Here is a 13,113-nt window from a genome sequence, read left to right on the forward strand (position 1 = left end):
TTAAATTTTACAAAGAGATCTGAACCACCCTGATAAATGGATAAGGGCATCAAGATGAAACAGTGGTGGCAAGATGCATCTCAGGTTCGCTAAATTACAGTTTGCAGCCAGATAAATAACCAAATATCAAATTGGAGTGGTCATAAGCAGGGTCCAACTGCACAATGTTTTCAACTTATTTTGGCTCACATGCCGACTAGACGGTGTAAAAGAATCACAATCAATCAAATTCTTACTCAAGTAAATCAGGTAAGCAAGCATTACATGTACAAGCAGTCCTTTGCAGATTCTAGAAAGTACTAATTTACAAATGCATAACAAGAAGCTCTCAAGAAAAGCCTCAAATTACAGGCCAGAAAAGAAAACGCAGAAAAGCCTCAAACTGCTGACTCTCAACTTTCAAGAAATCAAACAAAAAAAGAAATTTCTTGAGGTAAGCAATCAATCAATATGGCAGCGACCGGGAATGCACCTACCACTAATAATAACAGGAAGCAAGAAAAATACTAGGGAACAAAAACGAGCATCTTGGAAACCACGAACAAAACCAAATGAGCACGAGACTTTTCATCCCTCTTTTGCTGAATCCTCAACTTTAGTCAGAATCACTTGAGCTAGAGCTTGAGCTGGAGCTGGAGCTGGAGCTAGGCTTGCCATGCTTTACCTATGTACCTCTTGGACTGACTGACGCCATATTAGCAGCATCTGATGGACCATCAAAACCATCTTTTGTTTTTTCAAGATGAATAGCGGGAGTTTCTTGAACACCAGATTGGGTCTTGCTGGACTCGGTTGTCTCTGTAGAAACTTCAGTCACTGCTTCAGCAACTGTTGACTTTTCCTCAGAGTGGATGTCCTCAGGCAGCCCTTTCTGCACATCTCCTGAGTTTTGCCTCAGAGTATTATGATCAACATCAGATGAGCTCTTTTCAAATTCCAAGCCTGAATCTAATTTTGATTCGTCAATGCCTTGCTGATTGCCAGTGGAATGGAGATGGACGACTTCCTCAACATCTGTTCCTTCATATTGCTTAACTTGCATTGCGACATCAACAGATCTTTCTTCATGAACTGGGGAGCTTAAGCTGCTCTCTATTCCATCCAATCCCACAGATTTATCCAGAGAGACCGTTTGAGTTTCTCGAACCCTGGATTCAACAGACTGGGACTCAGTTGTCTTCGTAGAGCTCACTTCAGTATATTCATAATGCATATTCTGGCCCTTGCCCATGACTTCTTGATTATCTTCTGAGATTTGGTTCATAATGACGCGGATGTCATCCAGAGATCTTGCTTCAACGACATGCAGGCCTGAATTCATTCCTCCTCCATGCTCTGATCCATCCACATCTTCCTGGACTCCAATCGAACTGGGCACAATGACTTCCTCAACATTTGCTCCCTCATTTAATTGCCTAAAGGCTATTGTAATATCGTCAAGGGATCTTACTTCCATAACAGGTAGGCTTGGGCTGCTCTCAATTTCCTCTGAGCCAGTCGGTTCATCAAAAGAAACACTTTTAGTCTCTGAAACACCAGATTCAACAATTTTGGTGGAACTTCCTTCGTTGGCTTCAGGTTCAGCTGGTTTACTCTCGTGGATGTTCAGCCGCTCTTCCTCACTTTCTTCTGAGATATGCTCTGCAGTAATGGGGGTTTCCTGGAGAGATTTAGCTTCTTCAATCAGCGAATCTGAATTATTTTCATCTTCAATATTTGACTCACTAATACTTTGCTCATTTACAGCTTCAACAAGATCTCCTTCATGCAATTTTCTGAAGGTCATTGTAACATCTTCAATAGATCTAGCTTCAACAACGGGTAATTTTAAGCTACTTTCCCCTGGTTCTTCGTCTTTGTATGTTGACTCACTCCCATATGTTCCCACACTGGCTTCCCCTGGCAAAAGCTTGGCACTAAGAGAATCATCATCAGCCTCTTTGACTCTGAAGTCCCCGATATTATCCAGCTCCCTCAAAAACTCTTCATCAATCTCCTTAATATGATCAATCTCTTCATGCAAGCTTTCTCCTGAAACATGAGATTCAAACGATTCTGCTAATTGTTCAGAATATGTTGTGACTAGCCCATGGCTTCCAATTTCAGTATCATGAGCATTGACATTTCTTGATTCAGCGGCTCCAGTTGGCGATACATATTCAAGTGTCCCATCTGGATTCGAGGCAAAATCATGAGTCAAGGTAGAGGCATCTGTTAAAGTGTCTTCTTCAACGTCACATGTATCCTTGGCATTTATGCCATTAGGGCTGATTATTTCTACAACAGGCTCTGCCACTGTCACAGATAGTTCCTACAAAAGGACATGGTACGTAATTAGCTTTGTTGATTGACACTTCAACATTGAATCCACCGATTACAAAGATTGTAAAGTTGACCTTAGACATTCACAATAATTATCAAACACTGTGTGCAGAGAACTAGAAGAGTTGATGCATTGCATGAACCATTGGAAAAATGGAATCTTGCCAGAAGAAAAACCATCTATACTTGAGAACTGAATAAACTTTATCACAACTGGCCAAATTCAAATTAACAAAAAATCAAGCAGCGAAAAATGACACAGAGTGTTCAACAGAGAACAGTTAATTTTATTGCAACCATGATAACGGGGGAAAAAGAAGCCTAACATGGATTTATGATCGAATGGATCAGAGCCAGTGAAATCATTTAAGGGACAAGAAGGGCTAGGTAATCACATCTATCAAGGGTGAGATTGGTACGACATTGGTCTGTCTACCTTCACAGATAAGATTTGCAGCTATTCACAATGTTGATCCGAAGCATAAAATTGATGCTGAAGAAGTTGCACTTGGACATAATGATGATTGTAATCATAACATTTCTAACTCATTGAAGGTCCTACCCATGCCCAGACCTTGGTCTTGATTCACATACTTGTTAAATCGAGAGATGGAAAGTCCTCCCTTAATTCACTTTTTATTAACAATTCAATTTCAAACATTCATCTTCCAGGTGGGTGTCGACTAGATTTTAGCAATTTAGGAGATATACTACTCTACTCAGCAGATAGAAAACAGCTGAAAACAATTCTTAGGATGCTGAAGCAGATTTGGACAGAGCCCCTTGAGGTCCTAATTCTCTAAGGTTGGCATGGTGTAGCGATTATAAAGAACTTTGCCTATATAATGGCAGAGACGGGAGGGATCTGGAAGTAATAGCTATCAAGTCTTTTAGATTTACAACTTGACTATAATTTGTACTTCATATAGTTATATCGATTTGCTCAGATTTCAGAACTTTAGGATTTTCATGTACAACTTTAGTACAAAGCAGTTATAGCATGTGCTGGGGCTTAACGGTTTTAAAGTTAGATGAGCAACTGAATGATATTTGCAAGTTCAAACTTCCTCTGATTCGAGGCTTCTTTTTGATAGACATCTCGAGGCAGGAATAACTTATTTTACATCTTACGACACACTTAGCTGGCTATCTTAATCATCTTCCCAAGAAATACAATCCAAACCCACTAAACAGCATTTAATGATATTATGAAAAACTTTAAATGCATCGGATAGCTTACCTCTTCCCCATTAGGGTCACTAATAGTTGTTTGAGCGCAGTAGTGTTGTCCCTCCAATTCTGACAGCTTGTTTTCACTGGGCATCAGATCACATGTAGAACCATGCGAAACTGCCTTTGCCTCCAAATCCTGGGAGACACCAGCGTCTTTCACTACATTGGATGCTGATGACTGAACTTGATCTTCTACATACTGCGCAACGTCTTCCTTGTCAAATGAATGCTCCTTCATGCTTTCAGGTTCTATGGAAGAAGAATATTCATGGATAACAGAAACATTCTCATTTGCCAGAAAAGTTGGTTCCTCATCTGGTGTGGAAGAATGTAAGTCATCAAAAGTTACTTGCTGGTTAAGAGATGTTTCCATATCCACGTGCTCAGACAGATGTTGGGCACATGTATTACTGGTCTCTGAACTAGCACTTGAGTTGACTTGAAGCTGTTCATGATGCACAGAGTCATCCTTCAATGGCAAAATAGCTTCGGATGGTCCATCCCTGAATGATAAGTGGATTTCTTCCTGTTCAGAGTCTTGCCTCTCACCCTCACTTTGTTGGATCCAGTTGGGGCTGTCAGCATCAGAGCTTGAGGACACAAGGTGACTGTGTTCATTATGAGAATCATGATCATGTCTCCTGTCCTCCCCCATTGATTCACTACATGAAGGCAAACTTGGACCAGTTGAGATAAGTTCAGACACGGTTCTAGGGACCAGAGATTCACTCTTGCCGTCCAATCCATCATTCATGGGCTGTTCACCTTCGCAGGCGTTTTCTTCAGCATTCTCTGCAACTTCCATGTAGCTCAATTCATCTTCATTTTCAGCATGCACCTGTGAAGCAGCTGCAAACATCTCTTCATAGTTGGGTTCCTCTTTCAGCATCTCACCAGGCCCTTCAGACTCTTTGTCAACACAGGCTGACCTTATCGATTCTGGAGTTGAAGTCATTTCAGACACATCACCCATCACGTCAGATGAAATAGACTTGAAAGACAGGTATTTTTCAACTGCTGGTGGGCTAGAATCATAAACAGGCTCCCTATGCGGATTATCATCCTCTGCCTTGGCTGTGAGGGTGATATCAAAGTGTTTGACTGGATGTCCCTGAGCAAGGCTAGATTCCTCACCGAGATCATCTATTGATGTTGCTAATTCTTCTTGTTTCATATCAGCAACCGTTTCATTCACTTCTGAGAAGAACGACGAGCTTGATCCACCGCTGTACTCTTCTTCAGCTGCTTCTACTTTCTGTTGTGTTTCGTTCACATTTGTATGCAAAGAATCAGTTTGTTCTCCAGTTTCAGGCAAACTCAGTTCAAGTTCGTGCTGACCATCCACATTGCCTAAAGTTATCTCATTCTCCTCATGGTGAATGACATTCTCCTCAACATCTTCAATATCGCGAGAATCTACATCTTCAGAAGATTGGCTTCCACGTTCTACAAGCAGGGAAGCTTGGTCTACATTGGAAATGCCTTCTCTTTCTTGAGAAGAATCATGTTCACTCACCCTCTTGTCATCTTGATCAGCATTTGAAGACAATGATTCTGTATCAGGAACAGAACTCACCTTCGAGTCAGTTACACTTACTTCACTTGTCTGTCGTTGCATAAGGTGGAAACTTGTTCCCTCTGAAGCAAACTGTTCGGGCACAAAAAAGGGCCTCCACATGGAGTCTTGCTTCTCTGGCTTCGGAACCCCTAAATTTGAGGGTCCCAAACTGAAACTCTCATGCCTACGGAAGAAATTATCCCTCTGATGAAATGTCTCAAACTCTTGCTGGAAGCTATCTCCCTTAAGATTGGGTTTTTCTTCATTGGGGTCATAGGGAATGTCAAAGGGATTTCTTCTTGTCAACATAATTGAAGGTGCAGACCCAGGGATGGGTGGCAAACCCACATTATAAGAAGAATCATCGGGACCATCAAACGGGTTTCTTCTCATAGTTGCAATAGAAGGCACATTAAAGGGAAGATCATCACTATCAAAGTCTATCAGATTTTTCTCAGTCATTGTTCTTAGGTTTTTCCTTGCTCTCCTCCTGGCAATCAGATTCTCCAACCGTTGGTTCCTTTCCAGCTCTGAAGTACCGAGATCCATGAGATTCTTCTGGTCATCCTCTGTCCAAGTAATCGCAGACTTACTTTCATCCTCTTTGCCTCTCTGAGATTCTTCTTCCTCTTCCTCCTCCTCCTCCTCCTCTCCTATGTCATTTTCATCATCTCCTTCCTCATTCTTGTTATCCTCGTCAGACTCCAAAATCCCATTTTCACTCTTGCTAGAATGCTGTGAGGCAACATCAGAGTCATCGAGCAGCAGGGGAGCTGGTTGTGGCGCATCAACATCCAATAGCGGGTGAAGTTCATCAAGCATTGGCATGATGTCGGCCATTGAAGCATCAGGCGATGAGCTCTCTGAATGATCAGAACCAGAACCGTCAGACATGTCATCGTCATCCTCCTCCTCATCAAGTTCTTTCCATTTGGACCCCAGTGGACTTTCCAAATGAGGATCAGTTAAATCTCTTGCCATTCCACCATTTTCCCTTTCAAGATTGTAGAACTCTTTCTCCTGAATTAGCGTATACTGATGTCCTCCATCTTCATGACCGTCCACATCGGTTGAATCTCTCGCCATTCCACCATTTTCCCTTTCAAGATTGTGAAACTCTTCCTCCTCCATTAACGTATACTGATGTCCTCCATCTTCATGACCGTCAACATCCGACTTCTCGTCATGAACACTAGCAACATTCTCCTGTTCCAGATCATGAAATCCTTTGGCTGCTTCCTCACATACATGCTTTTCGCCTTGTTTCTCCTGGGAACTATCATCAATTAATCGGGTAGTTTCAAGCAAGCCATCATCTTCCTCAACCATACTGGTTTTACCATCTGGACTACCCGCTTCTTGGACAGCTCTATCCGCGACTTCTCTCTCCCTACCCACAAATTTCTCCACAACACAGTCCTCACTGCGGTTGATGATAGTGGCGTTTTGCACTACACCAGCTTTAAGAGAAGAAACATCGTGCGTAATTGTCTCTTCCTTTCCGATCTCGGGTATATTTGGCTGCCCGAAGCTCAAGAGAGTGCCGAGCAGAACAGCAGTGCAGACCAAAACAGGGGATGCAGACACCAAAAGCGAAAACAGGAATGGAAATGATCTGTACATGAAAAACGAGAAGCACAACAAACCCACAAGGAACGGATGATTGCAAACTGATCTGTAACATGTCTTCACCGACATGATCACAAATCTCCTGATTTTAACTCCCGTTCCCATCATATCAGAGATCAGAGTCTCTCTCCACCTCAGTGTCTTTTCTTTCTATGGTCTTATCTGCTGATGGCAATCTGACTTGAGGAAATGAAACAAACCATGAACAACCAAAATTCGCGTTAGATCTATGTAAAGCCTTGATCAGAAGAACAGGGGAAGGAAAAAAGAAAAGAAAATGGAGGTTAACAAATTAGAACACGAACTCACCACCCACTATCAAAAGATTAAATTGATCAACACCCAATTCAGAGCTATGAAATGCCAAGTGGTTACAAAGCTAAAGTTGGATATATCAGGAGACAACAGGCGGGGAAGAACAACATTAAAGAGAAGAGTAACTCACCCAGTGAAGAGATCAGACCCCGTAAAGCATGAGTTAAAGACCCAAGATTGCCAGAAATCAAAAAGGCAATGTGATCCTGTTGTTCCACTTCTCTTTTTCCTTCCCTTTTCTTTTTTTTTGGCCTCAGCAACAGCTATGAGGAGCTGTTTCCTTCCTAGCTTTGGTATATCTAAAGGGAAATGGGGCGGCACAAAAAGAAGAGAAAGAGAGAGAGAGAGAGAATGAACGAGAAAGGGAGGAAAAAGAAGTCTTTTTCCCAAGTTCTCAATTCATTCCTTTCTAATCCGGCGGATGAGAAGCCGGGATCATACCGTCCACAATACAATCCCCCACCTCGGGTCTTGACCGTTTCTCGTATTTCCTCCGATATATATATATATATGCCTGTTCAACATGCATCACGTCATTACAGAGCAATCGCCCACTACCGGATCCTGGACTAAAGTTAGCAATTCTATATATAACTCTGACATTAATGAAAGTTGGACCCTCGGATTTGTAGTTGGAATTGGAATGTCACCAACGCCCGGTCTTGACAGGGAAGGCTGAGGGTGTAGAAATTGGAGGAGTTGACAAAAAAAAATAATGGAGAAATCGAGAAGGAAAAAGAAAGACAGGATGTTGGGGTGGAGGGTAGCTTTTGCCTTTTTCTTTTGAGGATCAGGGCAAAGCCCAATATTTTAAAACCCATTACGGGGGTTTAAGTATTGATTCCCACTTGCCTTGAGGGCGTGGAGTAATCATTGCTTCCCTCGGGTAAAGGACATTCATTCCCGTAACATTGCTTTGTTCTGAAGTTTGGCAGCCGAGATCTTTCGACCTGTGTTCGCGAGGCTGTATCCCACATGTCATGTTTATGAAAAAGGTGGGAACTTGTTTATTAAAATCTCGATTGGGGCGGTCGGATTTGAAAAGTTATTCCGCGCAAACCGATCTGACGTGGTCGACATTGTCGCTTACGTCAAAGTCGGTCGATTAATCTTCTGAGGCGGGGTTTATGTGGTCTTCTGAGTTACGTCAAAGTCGGTCGATTAAGTTGAAATTTGCTTCTCCTGTCGTGGTTCAGAAAGTTCACTAGTGTTGTCAACGGCTTTTGAAGCAAGAATTCAGGGTAGGTGGGCGCTTTGACAGTTGTGCAGGAGCTCTTGAGGGAAGAAATATGGGAGTAGATTCCCGAGAGAGAAAGAGGAGGTACGTGCAGTCCACATCCGTCTCGACCTGACATGCGCAGAGCGAGTAGTGTTGTGTTGCCCTTCCACTAAACACCGTGTCCGTCGAACCTGAGAAATCAGACGGAGCGTGAACCTGCGATTCTTTTTGGTACACGACACGAGCATCCGACGGACACTTTCTTAAATAAAAAAACTCAAAGCGTATGCATAAAGATGGCCAAAAAAGCGTCACCTCCACCCTCATCAGATTAAAGTAGATGCAAAAACTCGGAAAAAAAATTAACAGTGACCATATTCTGTGTTATGCAGAAAATGTGCTCAGTGCAACCATCTTCATACTGAACTCTTGTCTAGTGGATGTTTGTAATTGTACCTCGATTCAAAAACTGCTTCTTCTCCTCTCTGCTTTCTCAGGCAAATGGATTTGTCGATGCGTTTTCTGGTAGATGCAAAAAAACTGACGTCATTCGTCTTTGAAACCAAACGGCTTCTGCCAGAATAATCTCTTTTAAAAGATGAGCTTCGAAAGGCACATACCCCCGGTGGAATCCCAATTGGCTAATGAAAACATTTAGTTACTATATTTTTAAGAGTTCTGCAGTTTAGATCTTCTCATAATACAATGTCATGAGTTCGAAATCTGAGCAAACGAACACCCAGAACGAAGCATCATTGTCATGCGGCCTCACTCATTTTTTACTCTCTCAACTGTTCCTGCTTCACCAAGTGCCATGGGCTCGTAGCTATGCCAGCAAGCTGCTGACCTTGATGGCTATATAAACGTCAACTTCTATATCTAAGGCACAATCATCTGCAGATGGAAGCCAGAGAGCTGCAACATGAAACCATCATTGCAGTACAGAGTAAACACATGATTGATAACTTATGAAGAGCAGATAACCTCAGATATTTCATTGCCTTCATCAATGGACATTATGCATCATGGTCGGAGCCTTCTTGGTTCTCTTATCATTCCAAATGAAAATTCAAGCTTTCTCTACATATCAAAGAGTTTATCTTCTATTTTCTGGCTCTGAGGGACATCACATCAGCAACAGAGAAATATCCACAATAAAAGGAATTCGGTAAAGTTTGACACAACGAAATGAATTTATCTCAAAGCACAGTGCGCTCCTCTTTTCTTTTAATTCAGGTTCTTCTTCCTTCCAACCCAACCACAAAATTCCTCTTTTCTCTATGAGCCAAATTAAGAAATCCTTCTTTTTCGTTGAAGTAAGTGGCTGTGCCATTTGAAGGTACCTAATGAGGCAAGGAGAGAAAAAAACTAACATTCTAGGTGATTTAAGTGCACTATTACTGAATAGCATTTCCTCTTTCTTCTTCCTTGCACTTCCCTCACTTTGTTCCTTTGAAAGAATTTAATGTTTCTCTTTTTTTCCTTTTTCTTTTCACCTCAAAGCTGCTTTGTAAAATATACACAAAAATTGAGTTTCCAAACACACTAGCCTTCACAAAATGCCCATTCACTCAAAGATACTTGGGGAAATGCAAAGCCATTTCCCCAAAGTTGAACCAAACGGGCCCATAATTTACTTCCTATGTTACCTATGAAGTGGTTTTTCTGCATTGAGAACTGTTTTTCGTTCGCTATACCAAGGAAGAGTTTTTCATGCCATTGCAGAGGCAAATCTCAGACAGTTCCACCATCAGGGACCTATGCATGCATAGAAGACTTCCGTTCTTCTGCTTTTGCAGTGTTGTATCATTAGAGGGTATAATGATAGCCAATAAACGACAGTAAGCTATATAAAAAGTATGGGTACATGTATACACACTGAAGGACTGAAAATACTTTAATAGGTTGCAGTGTCTAGCAAGGCACAGTCTCTCCAAGCAATAATATTACAATATAAATTCTGCTTCCTCAGATTAACTAACTAGTCTCCTGGCTCATGCCATTTCTTCTGTAAACAGGAACTAAGCATTATTAAACCGATACAGAAATACATGCTACTATCATCCAGCACAGATGCACTTTTGGAACAGTAAACCTTAAAAAAACCAAGAGACCATGCTAAAGCAAACTAGTATTTCCCTATTATATCTGTTGTTTCCGTTTTCTTTTTTTCCTTCTTCACTTGTAATAGTAAAGGAAGCAACTGGCACATACCTTAGCTTGCCACCTATCTGCTGACAAAATTTCTCAGTTGTGCTGGCTCAAGACTCTCTGAAAGACATATTTCAAGCTTCAACAGAAACAAGAGTGATCTAACTTTATTAGAAGGGAAAGGGAACAGGATCAATTAGGCCAAAGAATGTAGTCCAATGAGAGACAAGATGGATAACAGCCTGATCCACAAGTTAATAAACATGACAAATTTTGCTTTTTTCTCAATTGGAGGAGTGCACCACAAGTTTGCATCCACTGGCCTGGCAATAATGGCAGGATAATGAATTTGACCCTATGTAAAGAATCAAGTCCGTACATCATAAGAATATCCTCAAGTTCTTCCCTTTCCTGGCTAACTTCCACTTGCCTTCAATCTTTCTTTTTTTTTTTTTTTGGGGGGAGAGAGAGAGAGAGAGAGAGAGATGGGAAGAGGGGGGTTGTAGATTTTAAAATCTCAAAGCATTCTCCTGCGAGAAAAGAGAGAGGCAGCAGAGAGGGCTTACTCACATGGCAATTGGCATCCACAGAGGCAATAGTAAAAATTTATTCATTCTCAAATTTACATCTTTGGGGAAATTATCACATAAACTTGGTCCAGCAGAACAAATGACAGGACTCGTGATGGAGATCACAAAAAAGACCTCACATCGAAAAACTCCCTAATCGGTAAGATCTTCCACCTAATTGTAGAAGAAAGTAATATATCTTCCGATTTCTAAGATGTCTTTTAGGCTCAATTTAACACATGCTATAACAGTCATTATTATCTCTGCCACAACATGGGAACATTGAGTGGAAAGAACTATGCACAAAGAAAATCATCAAAAGAATGGCATAGAGAGCTGTCATTAGTCAGGTCCAAGAGCATGTGCAGCAATCTGAACTGCAGCTGCCAAATGAGATTGGTTGTCACTGCAGGTACCATTGAAATCCCTCTCACATCCTATCTCTTTGAGCTTTTGCCTTCTCAATGGATTCCATTGCTTCTTCAAATGATTTCTGTGCCCGGAAATGAAGAAGAAACAAAAATTGACATAGAATGACTAATGAATTATTACAAAAAGACTCTAAAAGAGTGTGATCTGTCAAAGGGTTTCACCAAACCAAATAAAGAAAACAGTAGCATGGTCATATTTTACATTTATTTAATGTACATTATCATAACTCTGTAAATTGTAGTGCAAAGTTTTGTAGATAGATATACTTTCAGTATTCATCATCTGCAAATTTTGGTGAAATGCCAGAATGTACTTCTAAAACTCATGCAAAGGTTTTCCTTCCTTCTGGAGAACCATACATGTAATTTAGCAGCAGAATCCAGAGAAGATTTGCCCTCCTAGGTAGACTCATTTGCTAGGTAAGAGAAGGGAAACTAGAACCAGAAAACCAAAGTAACTCTAAACAAGTAAAAGCTAGGGAACTCTATACACGAAATTAAAACTCAAAATCATATTTCAGGAAACCTAAATATGCAAAAGGCTTCATATATTTGTCTATAATTCATAGACGGGAAGCACATCAAAAACAACATAAGAGCTTACATGATAAGGGTTAACCAAGAACGGTAACTCCTAAGTCGCAATGCTATTTTTGTCTCTTCTCCTTATCCATAAGCACAATATTAAGCATATGGGATGGAGATAAAACCTGATAAACCCTTCGACCACAAAGTTCTCCAATGAATATGATAGATAGTATGATAATTTCTCTCACTCTCCAAATAATAAGACCTTGAACACTTCTTAAGGAGGCGAGTACGTAGAAAGAAAATAAGGAAAAGAAGAGCAGCAGCACTCAATGTAGACCAGTCCCCTGGGTTCACCACCTGGAACCTGGCCAATAAAACTAAAGATCTACTGAGGGAGATATAATAGATGGGTTCATGTCCACCAAATTCTTCAACCGGAAGAAAGACATATGCATCTCAAAATCCTATCTTTAACAGGATTCATTGTTTTAATTTCAAAAGGCTAAGTATCCCATCTTCTTCCTCATCATCAACATTAAACAAAGGGCACATGATCTGCATCAGTTCTACATGTTTTACTTCCATCTCCACAATTGCTGTCATCTCGCCAGCAGAGGCACTGGCGCCATGGCACATCAGTATAGAATTGACAGCAAAGGCCAAATGTGTTAAATCTTTCAGCGACATGACATCTAAAGGAGACCACACGAGAGACAGTATCGGCTATTTTTTTTTTTTTTTAATATTTTTTTTTGGGCCAAAGACAGTATCAGCTGGTCTAACAACCGAAGACAAAATCCAAAGACCAGAAATTGACAAGGAACAACATGTGCATCTTGCCAAAGAAAGACAAGAAGAAAACCAACTTCAACATACCCCGGAATTTTGCATCTTCCACAGGGCCTCCCTTCCCCTATCGATGACAACTGCAGCACCTAACAGAGTACTGCAACGAATACACACGTTAACCAAAACTGCAGCACAATTACGTAAGACCGCGAAGGAACAACGACACCAGCCAAACATCAACATACCCAGCGAAGGCCACGTTAAGAAGAAACGCCCGAGTTGTCATGTACCGCAACGCCGCTTCAAACTTCGCGCTCAACCCGCCAACGCCCTCACCGCTCGCGCGGGCGTACGAATAATCATTCC

General features: G+C 41.3%; 1 protein-coding gene across 4 annotated transcripts; it reads right to left on the reverse strand.

Annotated features, from left to right (window-relative positions):
• Positions 1-206: 206 nt before the first annotated feature.
• Positions 207-7,750, reverse strand: LOC104443522. 4 transcript variants are annotated; one of them, XM_010056988.3, is made up of 3 exons: positions 7,188-7,750; positions 3,563-6,918; positions 207-2,311 (listed from the first exon to the last, which is right to left on the reverse strand). In XM_010056988.3, exons 2-3 carry the CDS (start codon positions 6,848-6,850, stop codon positions 665-667), a joined length of 4,935 nt encoding a protein of 1,644 aa, XP_010055290.2. In that variant the 5' UTR covers positions 6,851-6,918; positions 7,188-7,750; the 3' UTR covers positions 207-664. The 4 variants fall into 4 exon arrangements, with proteins under 4 accessions (XP_010055290.2, XP_010055282.2, XP_010055306.2 ...); XM_010056980.3 differs by having other exon boundaries at positions 3,563-6,922; XM_010057004.3 differs by lacking the exon at positions 7,188-7,750 and adding an exon at positions 7,052-7,180.
• Positions 7,751-13,113: the final 5,363 nt, after the last annotated feature.

Source organism: Eucalyptus grandis, chromosome 1 (genome assembly GCF_016545825.1).
Source record: "Eucalyptus grandis isolate ANBG69807.140 chromosome 1, ASM1654582v1, whole genome shotgun sequence".
In the NCBI taxonomy this organism is placed as follows: domain Eukaryota; kingdom Viridiplantae; phylum Streptophyta; class Magnoliopsida; order Myrtales; family Myrtaceae; genus Eucalyptus; species Eucalyptus grandis.

What these genes read in the sequence shown, in the direction of transcription:
- LOC104443522 (XM_010056988.3), bottom strand. Translation starts at nt 6,850, where the DNA reads ATGATGGGAACGGGAGTTAAAATCAGGAGATTTGTGATCATGTCGGTG. An exon ending in GTGACCCTAATGGGGAAGAG is followed by an intron (nt 2,312 to 3,562) that starts GTAAGCTATCCG and finishes GTCCTTTTGTAG; the next exon opens with GAACTATCTGTGACAGTGGC.